Source organism: Nymphalis io, chromosome 10 (genome assembly GCF_905147045.1).
Source record: "Nymphalis io chromosome 10, ilAglIoxx1.1, whole genome shotgun sequence".
Classification (NCBI taxonomy): domain Eukaryota; kingdom Metazoa; phylum Arthropoda; class Insecta; order Lepidoptera; family Nymphalidae; genus Nymphalis; species Nymphalis io.
In genome coordinates, this window is record NC_065897.1 from 11,447,294 (window position 1) to 11,462,056 (window position 14,763).

General features: G+C 31.5%; 2 protein-coding genes across 2 annotated transcripts; one reads left to right on the forward strand and one right to left on the reverse strand.

Moving 5' to 3' along the window:
• The first annotated feature begins 1,181 nt into the window (after window positions 1-1,181).
• Window positions 1,182-3,186, forward strand: LOC126771407 (pro-resilin-like). Its single transcript, XM_050491273.1, has 5 exons — window positions 1,182-1,230; window positions 1,330-1,935; window positions 2,027-2,216; window positions 2,414-2,449; window positions 2,765-3,186. The coding sequence occupies exons 1-5, from the start codon at window positions 1,222-1,224 to the stop codon at window positions 3,184-3,186; spliced, it is 1,263 nt and encodes a 420-aa protein (XP_050347230.1). The 5' UTR covers window positions 1,182-1,221.
• A 1,026-nt stretch (window positions 3,187-4,212) lies between these two features.
• LOC126771156 (uncharacterized) lies at window positions 4,213-10,600 on the reverse strand. The gene is made up of 6 exons (XM_050490912.1): window positions 10,389-10,600; window positions 8,056-8,264; window positions 5,846-5,981; window positions 5,514-5,779; window positions 5,026-5,206; window positions 4,213-4,354 (listed from the first exon to the last, which is right to left on the reverse strand). Exons 1-6 carry the CDS (start codon window positions 10,429-10,431, stop codon window positions 4,281-4,283), a joined length of 909 nt encoding a protein of 302 aa, XP_050346869.1. The 5' UTR covers window positions 10,432-10,600; the 3' UTR covers window positions 4,213-4,280.
• Between the last annotated feature and the right edge of the window lie 4,163 nt (window positions 10,601-14,763).

Sequence of the window (14,763 nt, forward strand, 5' to 3'; positions counted from 1 at the left end):
GCTGCTAATACCATCTCTCTCGGCTTATAAATTCAATTGTTAATTTGTTTTAACAAGTTAACTTGTTTAGATTTTCGAATATTTTTAAATGTTTTTGATCAAACACAAGCCATGTTATTATAATTTTGTTATACATACTTTTATTTTTATTTTTAACTAATTTAATCCTGCAAAACTATTTCAAGGATTTTTATTTGAAGGAACAATTTTGTTTTCAATCATCTGATAAGCAATTTGGAGACCATCCTCATAAACTTAAAAAAGCATTTAATTAAAAACTAATTTTACAAATATTTATTATACAAATAAAATAAAAATAAAATTGTCATTACTTGTGTGCGGTAGCCCTGCGAATACTTTACGGAGCAAACTAAAGAGTACGTAAATGAAAACAGATCTATAAAATAATTGTGAACTAGTTCAGTGGGTTCTTTATGTGTGTAATATTAACTAGCTCATTATAGTCAAAGTTTTCATTATTATCGTCGATAATACGCAATTCACATAACTAACTAAACTACTAAAGTTTAATCAGGAGATAAGTCGAGTTAAAAACAACGGAAGTAATTTTTTTTTTCATTTATTTTTTTTTTCATTTTTTAATCAATAATTTAAGGAAAAAATTAAGTCTATTAGTGGTTACTTACGTACTTGTATAGATTGCCCGACTACATAGCTGTCATACTTAAGGTTAATTTTCTCGACTTCAATACCGTAAAGTTCACACGAATGCCATCACAATAAATGTATGAATGTCTAATAATTTATTATGTAATAAAATTTTAGATTAGTGAAGTCACTAAGATTGCATGAAACAATGGCAATATTTAATTGATATTTACCCATAGGTTAAGTACTTTCGCTAATTAATTTTTAATTCAAATCTATAAACATTTATATAAAACATAAGCAAATAATGAGCGAGTTAGTAAACAATACAAGCTATTGTTTAACGTGTCAACTGTGACATAAAAGATATCTGTAAATTATGGCAATGTCGAGTGCCGCAATAATTTCAGCTGCTCGCAATTGGAGATGGATGCACGAAATTAAGCTAAGACACGATGCGCGTGCGCACCTTTTGGATTGTTGTCAATACGACATTCACCAATATGATCACTATATAAGTTTGGTTTGGATATTCAAAATATATTCCAATTGTAAGTTTAGAAACAGAAACATCTAATAATCTTCTCAAGTATTATAATTCACTCTGCAAAAATGTTTTTGGTAAGTAATATTTTTCTTTTCTATAATAAATACTTTTAAAGGTTTAACTACGAAATTAGTTGATTAGTATATTAACTATAAATTTAATTTGTTTTACAGTGGTTTTTGTGCTTAGCTGCTCTCGCATTAACGACGAGCAAATGCGAACCACCAGTAAATAGCTATCTACCTCCTAACTCAGGCTCCGGGGCTGGAGGACGTCCATCGTCACAATATGGGCCTCCAGGAGGAAATAGTGGAAGATCGCCCGGTAGATTTAGTTCCGATTCCCCAAGTTCAGGAAACCAAGGCGATGGTTTCAATTCAGGTGGAGTAAATCCATCTTCTCCATCAGCAGAGTATGGAGTACCAGGACAAGGATCCGGTGGTTTTTCCAGAGATGGTTCACGCGGATCTCAAGCACCAGGACAAGGTTTTGGTCCAAGTTCCGAATATGGAACTCCAAATCAAGGTGGATCCAATGGTGCATCGAATGGCCCGTTCCGTGGACGTGGTTCTTCACAAAGACCTGACTCTTCGTATGGAACACCATCTAATCAATATCGGTCTCCAAGCGGTACAGGCTCTAATGGAAGAAATGGAGGTCAAGGCTCGAGGCAACCATTTGGTGGATCTCCGGCTTCGTCGTACGGCACCCCTGATTTCGGTAATGATTTAAATAATCAAAATGAAAATTATCGTGGATCAGGGGTAAATGAATCTAATGTAAGTTGTGATTAAAGCCTATAATTAATTGCTGAAAATGTATTTTGAGCTATCAAGTTTTACGATGACAGCCATTATTTATATTTCGCAGGAACCAGCTAAATATGAATTTAGCTATGAGGTAGATGATCCGGAAACAGGTACTAAGTTTGGTCATTCAGAACAGCGCGATGGAGATGTAACCACAGGGGAATATAATGTAGTTCTACCTGATGGCAGAAAGCAGGTGGTCGAGTACGAGGCAGATAGTGAGGGCTTTAAGCCCCAAATTCGATATGAGGGTTTGTTTATCGCGCGCATGGCATCTGCGCATATGTTATTTATTTTAAAAATGATTATTTTTACTTTATGTCGATTTTACTAAGTGAAGTGATAGCCAGGGTTAAAACAATAATTTAATAGTATTTTTTTAATAAATAAATTATGATATTATTGCTGTTAAAGAAGCTAAAATAATATTTATGTATTTCTTTAACAGGCGCTGGGAGTGGTACAGGATCGGGTTTTGGACGTGGTAATTTTTTATGAAATTTTTAAATATCTATATTCTAGCGTGTTTTGATAAATTTTCTCCCTGTAGAAAGAATGAGATATGTATGCTTACGTGATGATTGTGTTCAGTTAGTAAGATAAAAATTAAAGGCTTTATTGAATAAATTTCATCAAACACATGCCGGTCAATCAATACGTTTTCCTTCACTAATTAAATGTTTATAGTTGACTATAAGCAAAAATTAATCACATGAAAATTCAGTGCTGCTTGCACGAGTTTGAACCCATAATATACTGTTAACTATAAAACTAATACTCGTGTTATAAAATTTTCAAGGTGGTGCTCCAGGCAGAAACCAGGGATACAGTAGTGCCGATGCAAATGCGGACGCTTTCGCCGGAAATGGTGTTGGTTACCCACAGTCGAGCAGTGGGCCTCAAAGTGGAAGATATCAACAACCCGGTTTTGGTCAAGACTCAGGTTCTTCTGGTTATCCTAGTGGAAGACCAGGTGGAGAAGGATTTGATAGTCAAGGACAAGGATATCCTGGAGGTAGAGGCAGCGGAGGCTTTCCTGGTACTAATTCACAAGGAGTCGGGAATAATTACCGCGGTAGCCAAGGCGATGGTGGTTATCCTAGTGGACCTCAAGGCGGCAGAGGTGGCCCTCGAGGTGGTGGTAGAGGATCCAATGATTTTGGTGGAAACGATGGTTACCCAAGTGGTGGCCCCAACGGTCCTCGTGGTTCCGGATATTGATTACATCTCACAGCGTATACGCGATCCAGTCGAATTTTCACTCAATTATCCCTATCAGAAATATTAGCAAATAAATACACAATATAAAGCAAACATTTGTTATTTTATTTCATTGATCTCCTTTGTATGGATAAGCATCACTTTGTTATTTAAAAAAATCATATACAAGTCTACATATTATTCCTAAAAATGTTCTCTGTTTCAAATGCTTAACACAAGGTAATAAAATTACAATTAAAAAGGGAAGCCTTGCCATTTTAAAATTCTAATTATATTTACACACATTCACAGAAACCTCACTTTAATTACTATTACAATATGACGTGTGACCTGTTCCCTAGGCACCATTTAAAATTTAAGAATTATTATTGAATAATTTCAAAGCAAATATATTTAAATATGAAGACATCTTATTGAATTTTCTTCTTTTCCTTGACTTGGCTTATAAATACTCCAAATTAACTAATTGGGTGAATCTATATTAATTCGAAAGACTCCTTAATATTTATAAGTATTTTCATGCTTATATTGTAATAATCATAAAATTTCAGAGCAATTAGTAAGAAAGGGGCTAGAGATTCTACTACGAATTAAATTTACGATACAGTTCTTGATGACTAAAATTATAACTTGAAAATTAAATAAATAAGCTGCAGTTTCTTTTGAATTTTATTGATAAATTGTAATTGTAATATAAAGAATATAGAACTAGGTATTTAACTTTTTTAAATAAAAATATCATCGGAATATACAATTATATCACATTGAAAAATGTTATAAATCTTAATAATTAAAATACGACACGTAAGTCTGGAACAATCATTATTTTTAAAGAGTAACTAAATAATTTTATTAATTTAATTACATAATTAACATTCGTCTTTTAAGTATACAATTTTTTAAATGTATATATTAGACATAATATTTTCTCATTAAATACATAGAAGTTAAAAACAAAATGCATATCACAAATATAACGCTAAGGAATATCATACTATTTATGATAACGAAATATTTACTTTACCAAAGCGAATTTTATATACTTAACATTAATAATAAAATGCAAATAATATTATGTACATAATATGTCGTATTTATACGAACATTCGTAAGAAAATTATCGATGGTATGATGGCCCATGGCGAAAGTTTTGAAGCTGCTTTCTTATCTGAAAAATATAAGTAAACTGTAATATTAGAAAAATAATATTACATATGTAATCTTCTACTTAATAAAATGAAGCATAAATATTTGCACACGTGTTACAAATATAACATAAAAAATAGCACCTAAGAACTTTTAATAGGTGATAAAAAATTGCATGGTAATTCGTTTATTTTTAACGTTACATAAATGGATAGTTGTTGTTAAGGCTTCTGTTTACAAATAATAGTCAATTGTATCTACGTTTTTTAAAATAATACCCTAAGAGGTTTAAATATGGGATGAAATGACCAAAGTTAATCAATAACATCCTGTTAATGTCCCACTGCTGGGCTAAGGCCTCCTCTCCCTTTTAAGGAGAAGGTTTGGAGCTTATTCCACCACGCTGCTCCAATGCGGGTTGGTAGAATACACATGTGGCATTATTTCAATGAAATTAGACACATGCAGGTTTCCTCACGATGTTTTCCTTCACCGTCAAGCACGAGATGAATTATAAACACAAATTAAGCACATGAAAATTCAGTGGTGCTTGCCCGGGTTTGAACCCACGATCATCGGTTAAGATTCACGCGTTCTAACCACTAGGCCATCTCGGCTTTTTATTTAAATCAAAGTTAATCAATTAATTATAAATAAAATTAAAAGAAAGTTACACGAAAAAGCTTGAACAACCTTGAATTTCTACATCACTTTGCGATTCGGCAGCCGGTAAAAAGTCGGTGTTTGCCTGAAAAACGGTCTCTTCATAGTTGTTCATTACGGAATATGCGTTGTCATCTCGTGTCGGTTCAGATACTTGCAAGATATGGTGAACTACTTCTTCTTGGTAAAGTGGAGCGAGCGAAGCTTGACACTAAAAAAAAAGAACTGCATGAATTTCTAAATATCGGAAATATGCTATTGGTCCCGACTTTACACTTATACAAGACTTGCTACAAAATTTTGAGCTTTTTGTAATATCTACATATATATTAAATGATTATTTTATTTCATTCATCAGTTAACTACAAAGACACAGTTAGGCAATTAAAGTATAGCATATCAACGCCGAGCTAACGTGCAAAAGTTGCTAGTAAGTCAGATTATTTTAACATTAGTGCGTAAATCCAAAAGAAACAAAATATAATCCACATTATAATAAAATACCATTCTCTTCTCACCTTCAGCGTCAGAACGCCTTCATGGAAGTGGTTCTGTCTTACAACAAAACTCAGTTCTAAGACTGTGTCCCGAGCGTCAGAACGTTCTCTTGATGTTTTGTCAAAGGGTCCTCTTATGTAATTTTTTGGAGTTGGTAAGTCGTTAATTAGCCATTTAATTTGTACTTTAGGACGAGACCTCGATGACGTACAGTTAACTGCGAGTAAGTCACCTACTCTCAATTCATTTTTAAGTCCCTCCATTCTCGGCGCATGGTTTGGTAAAACTGAAAAAAAAAATATTTAAGATTTTTTATTTAAATTTGGTAATATATTTAAAATAATATACTTACGATGTATATTAATGTCTTTATCTTCAGAAACAGTAACGAAGTATGGTGCTTCTCCTGAAACCTCACAGCGATAGCGACCACCGGAATCTTGGGTTATGTGTTCAAGAGTTACAACCGTACTAGATGAACGGGATACCTTGAAATCAATTTATATACATTTCAATTAATATATAATATTTAACTGGCGTTAATGTCTCACTCTTAGGCAAAGGTCTTAACTTAAGGAGGTTTATAGTTTCTTCTAGCACGCCGCGCTAGTGTTTGTAAGGCCGTCAAAACATTTTCCTACATAGCCAATATAAAATCAGAAATAAAGCACATTACTTAGTTCTGCTTGCCCGAATTGAAATCGGTTTAAAATTCTTCTACTCCTGCTATTAACAGCTCCACGGCATATTTCAAACAGTTTTGAGTAAAAAATAACCCGTGACTTTTATAGAACTACAATAAATTGCATGTGGTTTAAGGTTGTAAGCATTGTTATCAAAACACACTCATTTATAATTTTAAGCTATCAAAGAGTAATTATATAAAAATAATGCGGATAGTGATCGATTATTATTATACACGGGTTTGTTTTTAAATGTTTCCCAACTTCCCTTGTGGAGATTAAATAATTATATTTAAAATTTCTGTATGTATAGTATCTATATAAGAACGTGATTGCGTGCATGTGTATGTTATTATGTTTCTTTCGTGTCGCGCATAATAATTAATGAAATTGATTTCAAATTAAATTCATATGAAAAAAACATTACAAGTGATTTCAGTTTGTGTGAAAAAATTACTTAATTGTAAATAAATATAATTCTACGGGTGTCGGGTATTTCATATTGTTGATAGATAAATGGCTTCGACAGCATTTTTTTGGAATAACCTAGTATACGTGGCGAATCATTTTACTAAAATGAAAACCAGATATGTTTTTGTTTTGCCTGCATTGAAAAAAAATAAAACCCTTCTCTATGATATATTAATATTAAAATATGTTCATATACCACAGCACTAGAAAACTTAAAGTTTCCAGGGCTATACATATACGTATAATATAAAATGAATTTTAATCAAATAAACTTTACAATCGTTTTTGAATCGTCAAATAGGAAATGAAATGAAACGATGGGATGGCAATCCGATATGACGAAGAGTGTTCAGGAGTAACCAAAGTAGCAGATTATTTAATATATAGTTTATTTGGTAAGCATTACATAAATATTTTACAAGTTGTGGTTTTATATACAACGATTGATGTGAAAACCATCGCACTAAGATTTTTAGTTTCAGAATAGTTCGTGTGTTTTGTATTATCCTCAACATGCTGCATCAATATTTCTATCGTTCATATTTATAGAAAAATTCACCTCAATAACATTGTGATAAAATGAATGAATGTGTGAATTTTCTCGTGTGATTTTCCTTGTGTCGACATAGGGGATAAAACTAAAATTTCTGAATAGGAATATTGTACGATGCATCGACCGTTTTTACACGTGACATGAAAATACTGAACGGCTTTTAATAAAACTCGGCGTTAGCTTGGATATACGTGGAAAACAAAAAAAAGGCTTAGGACTAAAACAATATCACTATAACCCACATGAACGCTTCGTCTAAATAATCTACATCTGGTCGTATTGTGAACGTATGAGTATTTATAATAATTGTGTCATGAGACGGGCTAAGAATAACTGCAAGATTTAGGATCATTAACGTTTATATCTTTGTGCAGTAACAATTGTAAAAAATTAAGAAAAAAAATCGTTTAACAAACCGAGTAAAAGAATTTGCTTATATGTGTGACGGAGACATCACATTCAATCAATTTATACGTAAAGAAAATTGTCGAAATAAAACTCTTGCTTTTTTAAAGTCGGTTAAAAATTGCAAAAGACAATGCAGTTAACAAAATATATATTGCCCTTTGTCAAATATAAAATTAATTATCAAAATTATATTAAATATTAAAAGTATGTTATTATAAAGTAAAGAGTATTTTTTGCAGTTTCCCACTGTTCGACTATAGCCTTCTTATACTCTTCAAAAGTTTGGGATTTTATTTCACCGCGCTTCTAAAATACAGAATTTTATTCAACAGATGCAGGTCATAATTTTCCTTCACCATAAAGTCGGCGAAAGGCCCAGCAGTTTTACCTTATAAAAGTCTTAATTGTTTTTTTAAGACTTAAAACAAAAAAATATTCCATACTAACATCAACGAAAACACCTGGCATATAAAAGTAGCTCGTTGATTCGCTATTTGAAGGAACATAGCGATAGAATTCTCTACCGTCTTTATACCACTTGACTGAGTACAGGTCGTCTCCTTCTAGATCAAATTGACAGCCCAATAAAGCTTGCCCGCCCTCTGCAGCGTGACCTGGCACACGGAGATCGAGAATTCGAATGCTTTCCACAACACCTGAAAATTGTAAAAAAAAACAATACTTTAAATACGTATACGTAAAGGTATCAAAATTGATTGTATGTTCTATTTTTGAATTTTTAATAATAATATTTTAAGCCGATTTTATCATACTAGCAACATTAGTTATTTATTGAAGTGTAAGTACCAATGAGTTTGCGTGCATGCGTGTGTGTGTGTAAGACATAAAATGAGAGATATAACAAGAAGAGAATGAGAGATTAAACAACTTAAATGCTGTGTTTTATCAAAAGTTTTACAACATATGCATATTCTTATTTTGGAATCGTATATATTAATCCATTAAAGGTAGCTAAGTGCCTATCGTTGTCGGCGTTGCTAGTGAAATATACATGTATGAGCAAGACATTTGGATACTTGGACACATACATACATGTCATTTACCATCATACAGTTAAAGCGAATGTGTTGCCTTTGTTTTATCCCGTATACATATTTGAAATAACTAAGGTAACATAACAGTTGGCTGCATGATTTTGTAATTTTCTATTTCCGCTCTATACTCATAATATGTAAATATTCCCGTATTTTATATAACTTACACAAAATAGTCGAATATTAATTTAACGTGCCAGTGCAGTATATGTGTAATTCAAATCTTATCTACCTATAAAAATAATATATGAAATTTTACAAAACAAAATTTCGCAGGGCTAATAAAAATAATAATCAATTTTTGTACAGCCAAGGGATGCGCTGTAATCCGATAGTCAGTGTTCGTATGATGTCGCTATTATTAATTTAATCCATTCACTATTTATACAGAATCATAGTGATGCTTCCATTCGATATATACCTATTTTTCTTTTTTATGCATGTAAAGAGTACAATATATACTGCCAAAATGTAGATATTGTTTACAATAAAGTTAGATTTAAAAGATGAATTATGTCAAATTGGCAGAAATTCAGTGAAATTAGAACCGCCTCGCACGAGATGAATTATAAACACAAATTAAGCATATGAAAATTCGGTTTGAACCCATGATCATCGTTTAAGGTTTACGCGTTCTAACCACTGGCCCATACAAATATTTAAATAAAATTTAAATTGAAACATATATGCAATCAATTAAGATCCAAATTACAATGATCACCAACTAAGATTCAGTCCATTTTAATTTTAAAATATGACAGGACCATCGCCCGTGCTGACAAGGTCATTGATTCCAAATGATAATATTAGATAATTTACAAGTTTCTTATAAATAAATAATAAATAAGAGAACATTGTATTTAATATTACATCGATTTATTATCACATCCGTTTTAACACAGTTGAACTACAGAATTGTATAAACTTCCCATTGTATAGATTTCCCACAGCTGGGCATAGGTTCGTCAGTTACGGAAAAGACTTTCATCACGCTGTTCTACTTCGAATTTATGATGTGGAAGATACGATATATATTTCCTCAGCATATTTTGCCCCAAATGAATTATAAACATAAAATTAAGCATATTTAGTGAGTGGTTATTAGATGCGAACCTGCGAATGTTTGCTTAAGATCCTTGTATAATATTTGGGCCGTCAAGACTCTCTTTATCCTTAAAACTAATGTCATATTCACGTTATATATTTGAGACTATTAATATTAATAGTTTTTGCATTGTAAAACCATAGATGGTAACATATGAAAGGTACATAAATAAAAACAAATCGACTATATATTCACCCTATTCAATGGGTTTTATTAAATAGTTAAGAATATTCTTCAAAACATACATACATATGTATCTACTCAAGGAATAATCTAGGTTTTTACTGGGTTTCTAAATTGTACGAACTACAAATTTTTTGTTCTAAAACGTTCTTGTTTTCATTAATATTTTCCCCTAACTCGCCGCTTTTATGGTCAGTAAAACGTGAGCAGAATACACGATATTTAAAGTTGAAAATTTGCCTGAATTGTTTCCTACAAAGCAAGATATAACTCCTGATTTTCCCTGTGTTATATTTCCCTAATACCTATGTAGCATTTGCTTTTGATAAGCACTTAACATTTAATAATACATTTTTTTTATAAAAATAATTTGAGGAATAATGAAAGCATTCATTATGAGAATTGCGTGAAATTCAATTAAAATGTAAATGATTCACCATGTTTCCACAGCAATAACGTAATTATCAGTGCACTGTACATCGTGGATTTAATATTTTCAACAGTCTGTCCACATTCACTCTCGTAAAAGGATTATCCAGATTTCACTTCATAACACACATTAATTGGAAATTTTAAACATAACATAATACACAATTATTTATACAGTTCATTAAATTATATCAATTTTGAGGTTAAAATCAGCCGTTTGTGGTAGTTCGGCAATAAAATGGGACGGCGATTTCCTAGCGACGTTCTATATTTAAATGTCGAAGCGACGCGTACGCATGCGCAGCTGACGTTTGCACGTTTACCCGAAAGTTTTGCAGTGCGTGCGGTAAATTTATGCTAGTTATCATCGAATTTAATTTAAAAAGGGAGGTCTCTAATTGTACCCATAAATATGTAGTTTACGTCACGATTCTAATAAACTTAACTTACTTATGTGTCTTCACTTAATTATTAGTCTGTTTTCATTACATATTATTAAGCATAGTATTAGTCAATTAAATCTTAGTAAGTAAAAAGACTTAGTATTCTTGCGTTTCGCTTTGAAGGAGTGATCCAGCTTAACTACAGGCGCAAGGGATATCTTGATCACTGCGCCACCAACCTTGGGAACGAAATGGCCTTCATGTAAGGAATGGTTAATATTTCTTACATAGCCAATGTCTATGGGCAGTGTTAACCACTTAACATCAGGTTATTTGCCCGTCTTTCTACCTAAAAGGTAAAAAAAATAATCATATCTTTCAATTAGCAATAAAATAAACAAATATATAAGAAATTGTGCATGAATATAGTTTATTTTATGTTAAATAACTAGAAATATGTAGTTTTGTTCATAGTGCAGTAAAATACAAATTAAACTGATGATACACCTTTCCTAGGATAATAAATTTTGTTTTCAATAAATATATATATGTAAGGAAAAGCCCTTTATTGCTGTAATTATTGTGAATTATGAAATATGTTAAAGCGTTTGGTAGAAATGCAAATATATCGCAACAATTTTCACTATAACTACTTTGACATGATAAGTAAACCGAAAAAAATATCTAAATCTATGTACATTATTAAAGTAACTCTATAAATGCGAAAGTTACTCTATCTGTACGTCTGTAAGTCTGTATGTCTGTTACGATTTTACGACTAAACCACAGAACCGATCTTGATAACATTTGGTGTGAAGCAAGCTTGATAACCAAGGAACGGCATAGACTTTTTAAGCCTAACACCTGCCTTACGCGTATAACGCGTGCGAAGCCGCGGGCTAAAACTTGTAACATCTAAAATGAATATTGTACTCAATTTGGAGTTCTCATCATTTTAAAGCTCATCTACTTAGCATTGCCTTATATATTTTTATTATTTAATAGTTCGCGCAATGCTTTATTTAATAATATTTTTTTCTGAAAATATAAAATATAAGCGAAAACAAATTGAGCGAGAGAAAAGAACAGCTCCTGTTTTTACTATTTACTCCTTAGTAAGGATTCTCTGAAAACGAGGGCGATTTTAATTAACTCGATAATTTATGTCAATGAGTCATATCAACTTTTGCCCCCATATTAAGTTATGCATGATTTTAATGTAATAAAAAATCATAGGGGATTTGCCGAGTTAGTCATTACTAAAGAATGCTATAAAATTTAACTTAACATATATTAGTCTGCAAATAAAAACTAACTAATTTTCATAATAACGTACTTTGGTGCATTTGACACTTGAAATCGTCACTATAATTTTTTACTTATAATCAATATATTAGTATATAATATGCCTATGAATAATTATATAATAAAAATAATTGTTTTAGTTACTGTGTATCTGTGTGTCGTATTTGTTCATATGAATGTATGCGGTGTTTAAATTTATTTATTAAATAATGGTAAAAGAGTCAATTATGTTTTTAAATAATAATTACTTATACTTTAAAGATGAATAGTATGATTGCTTGTGTCTTTTATCTTTTTTAAAAAAACTTTTTTGCATAGTTCTTAATGTAATGTGGATGAGCAGAAACAAAGATTTTTGAATCCCCGAATTAAGTCAAACAGGAGAAGAACGTTTGCGTGGAAGTTTGTAATTCAGCTTCGATGTGTATATGAAAATTGGTTTCTAGGACCTACGGGGTTCAATAAGGAAGGGAGTTTGTATGAGAAGTGCGTAATTTGTGTAGTCAAAAATAATGAACTTAAAATAAAGAAAGAGTAAAAAAGTGAGCTGAGGTAGAGCAGTCGAAAATGTCTTATATTTGTGAAGAGGTCGAATAATTTTGATGATATTAAAATCTATACTAAAGTCCTTGATGTAAAATTAGCCGCGAATAATTTGCTTCAAAACAAGTAATCACTTTGGTGAATATAGTGGCCTTGGAGAAAACATTAAGACATTACATTTATTTAATAGTGAATTTCCTTATGTCTGAAGTGCAAGTATATTTTCGTACTTGTCTAACATGTCCCCAGTGACTCCAATCAGATTGCGAACTTTGTACGTGACAGTCCAAGTTTGCCGACAGATGTCGCGTCTCCGTATATAACTTTGTGGTACTGGTTCTAACCTGTTTAGGGGATATCAAAAGGTTTCAAATTGACTAACGAGTATTGTTTTTTGGGCATACGGGTATTGTGATATGATTTTATGTGATACACCTGTCCATATTATATCAATTTATTTTTGGTTTATATTATATTATATACATGATCATGAGTTTTCTTTATTTATTTTGTTGTTTAAATTAAAGATGTTTTTCTTTTTTGTTTTTCAAAAATTAGGTTTTTTATTGGAATGTAAGTAAGCCTTTAATGGGTATATATTTTGTAATACTATTTTTTTAAATGTATTTCTTAATTCTTCGTAATTAATAAAATAAAATGATGTATGCCAAAAATTGTGTATATAAATACTATATTCTATATGTCTCCTTGTTGGCATACTCAACGCAAAACAGCAATATTTAGTATTGTTGCGTTCGGGTTGAGGATGTGTCGGCAAGTGTTGTCACAGTCATAGTAAAGTTTTTTTATTAGTGATGCAAGGAATTATTAATAATTCTTACAGCGCCAACGTTTATGGGCGGTGATAACCGCTTATGATCAGCTGAACCATTTAGACACATAACTATTTTATACAAAAAATATTTGAAATAAATTATAATATATAGCAGGCCTCGTTGTTTGTTATATAATTTATAAAATATGGCTAATTATGTCAGCGTAGTGGAGGACAAATGTCTGTCGGGGCAATTTTGTTGCGAAAGATGGCAATAATTTAATAAGATATAACAAAACTTTGAATAAGGGATTTACAAAATTCAAGTTTAGAGTAATTACAGAGACGCAGTGAGTCATAGTAACAAGTTTTAGTGGTAAAAAATAACATCAGAATTTGTATAGCTAACAATGCTGTCTTCTTGTTTCGAATGTAAAATCAATAATGAGAGGGTGAAAAAAGGCCATAGGTTACCTAACACCTACACCCCCCTCTCCAGTTGCGGGTGGAAACTATTAAAAAGTAAAAATAATGGAAAACGCACGGGCAACGTCTGTCGGGATTTATTATTAAAGGTAAAAACTTTTGAAAAAAGCAATGAGTCATTTAGCTCAACTGCTTTTTATATTTACTGTGGATTACGTTTTTAATATCTTCAGAATAAATCAAATAAAAAATGAACATGATATACATCTATATTTTGGACGCAACTGCAGGTACCATGTTGTTCTTTTATGACGATTTTTGAATTTCAATATTATGACCATAGCAATAAGTACTAAAATTGTTTTAACAGTGTTTAATATTAGAAGTACACATAAGATGATTCGAATTTAAATAGTAAAACAAAATAAAATATAGTGTTATATAAAAAGTGTTCAAACATGGCTTTAATGTAGACGGTTCGTTCAAAAACAATAAAGTTAGTCCAATATCCAGTTTTAAATTAGTTTTGCCCGAACATTTGTCCAAATTAGTTTTGTGATTAAATCGTTTGGACAACTAAAATTCCAATATTCAAATAAAGTTTATTTTTCATACTGTTGACATTTCGAGATGTATCTTTATAAATAACTTAACATAGTCAATAAACATCGATCTTGTCGCGTCAAAAACATCGTTCAATATATATATTTTTTTAAGCTGTGCTTACTCTGGCTAAAGGTAAGTGGTCATCATTACCCATAGAAAATGGCACTAACTTGACTATCCCTTGAATTGCCAATTCACCACAATTTAGAACTAAGATGCATACCCCCCCCCCCCCCCCCCTTCAAACCGGAACACAAAAATTTGAGATACCTATGCAGACGTGCTAGCACAATACGATAAAGTAGAAATATAATGTAATAAATTCAAATATGTATTTTTCATTTT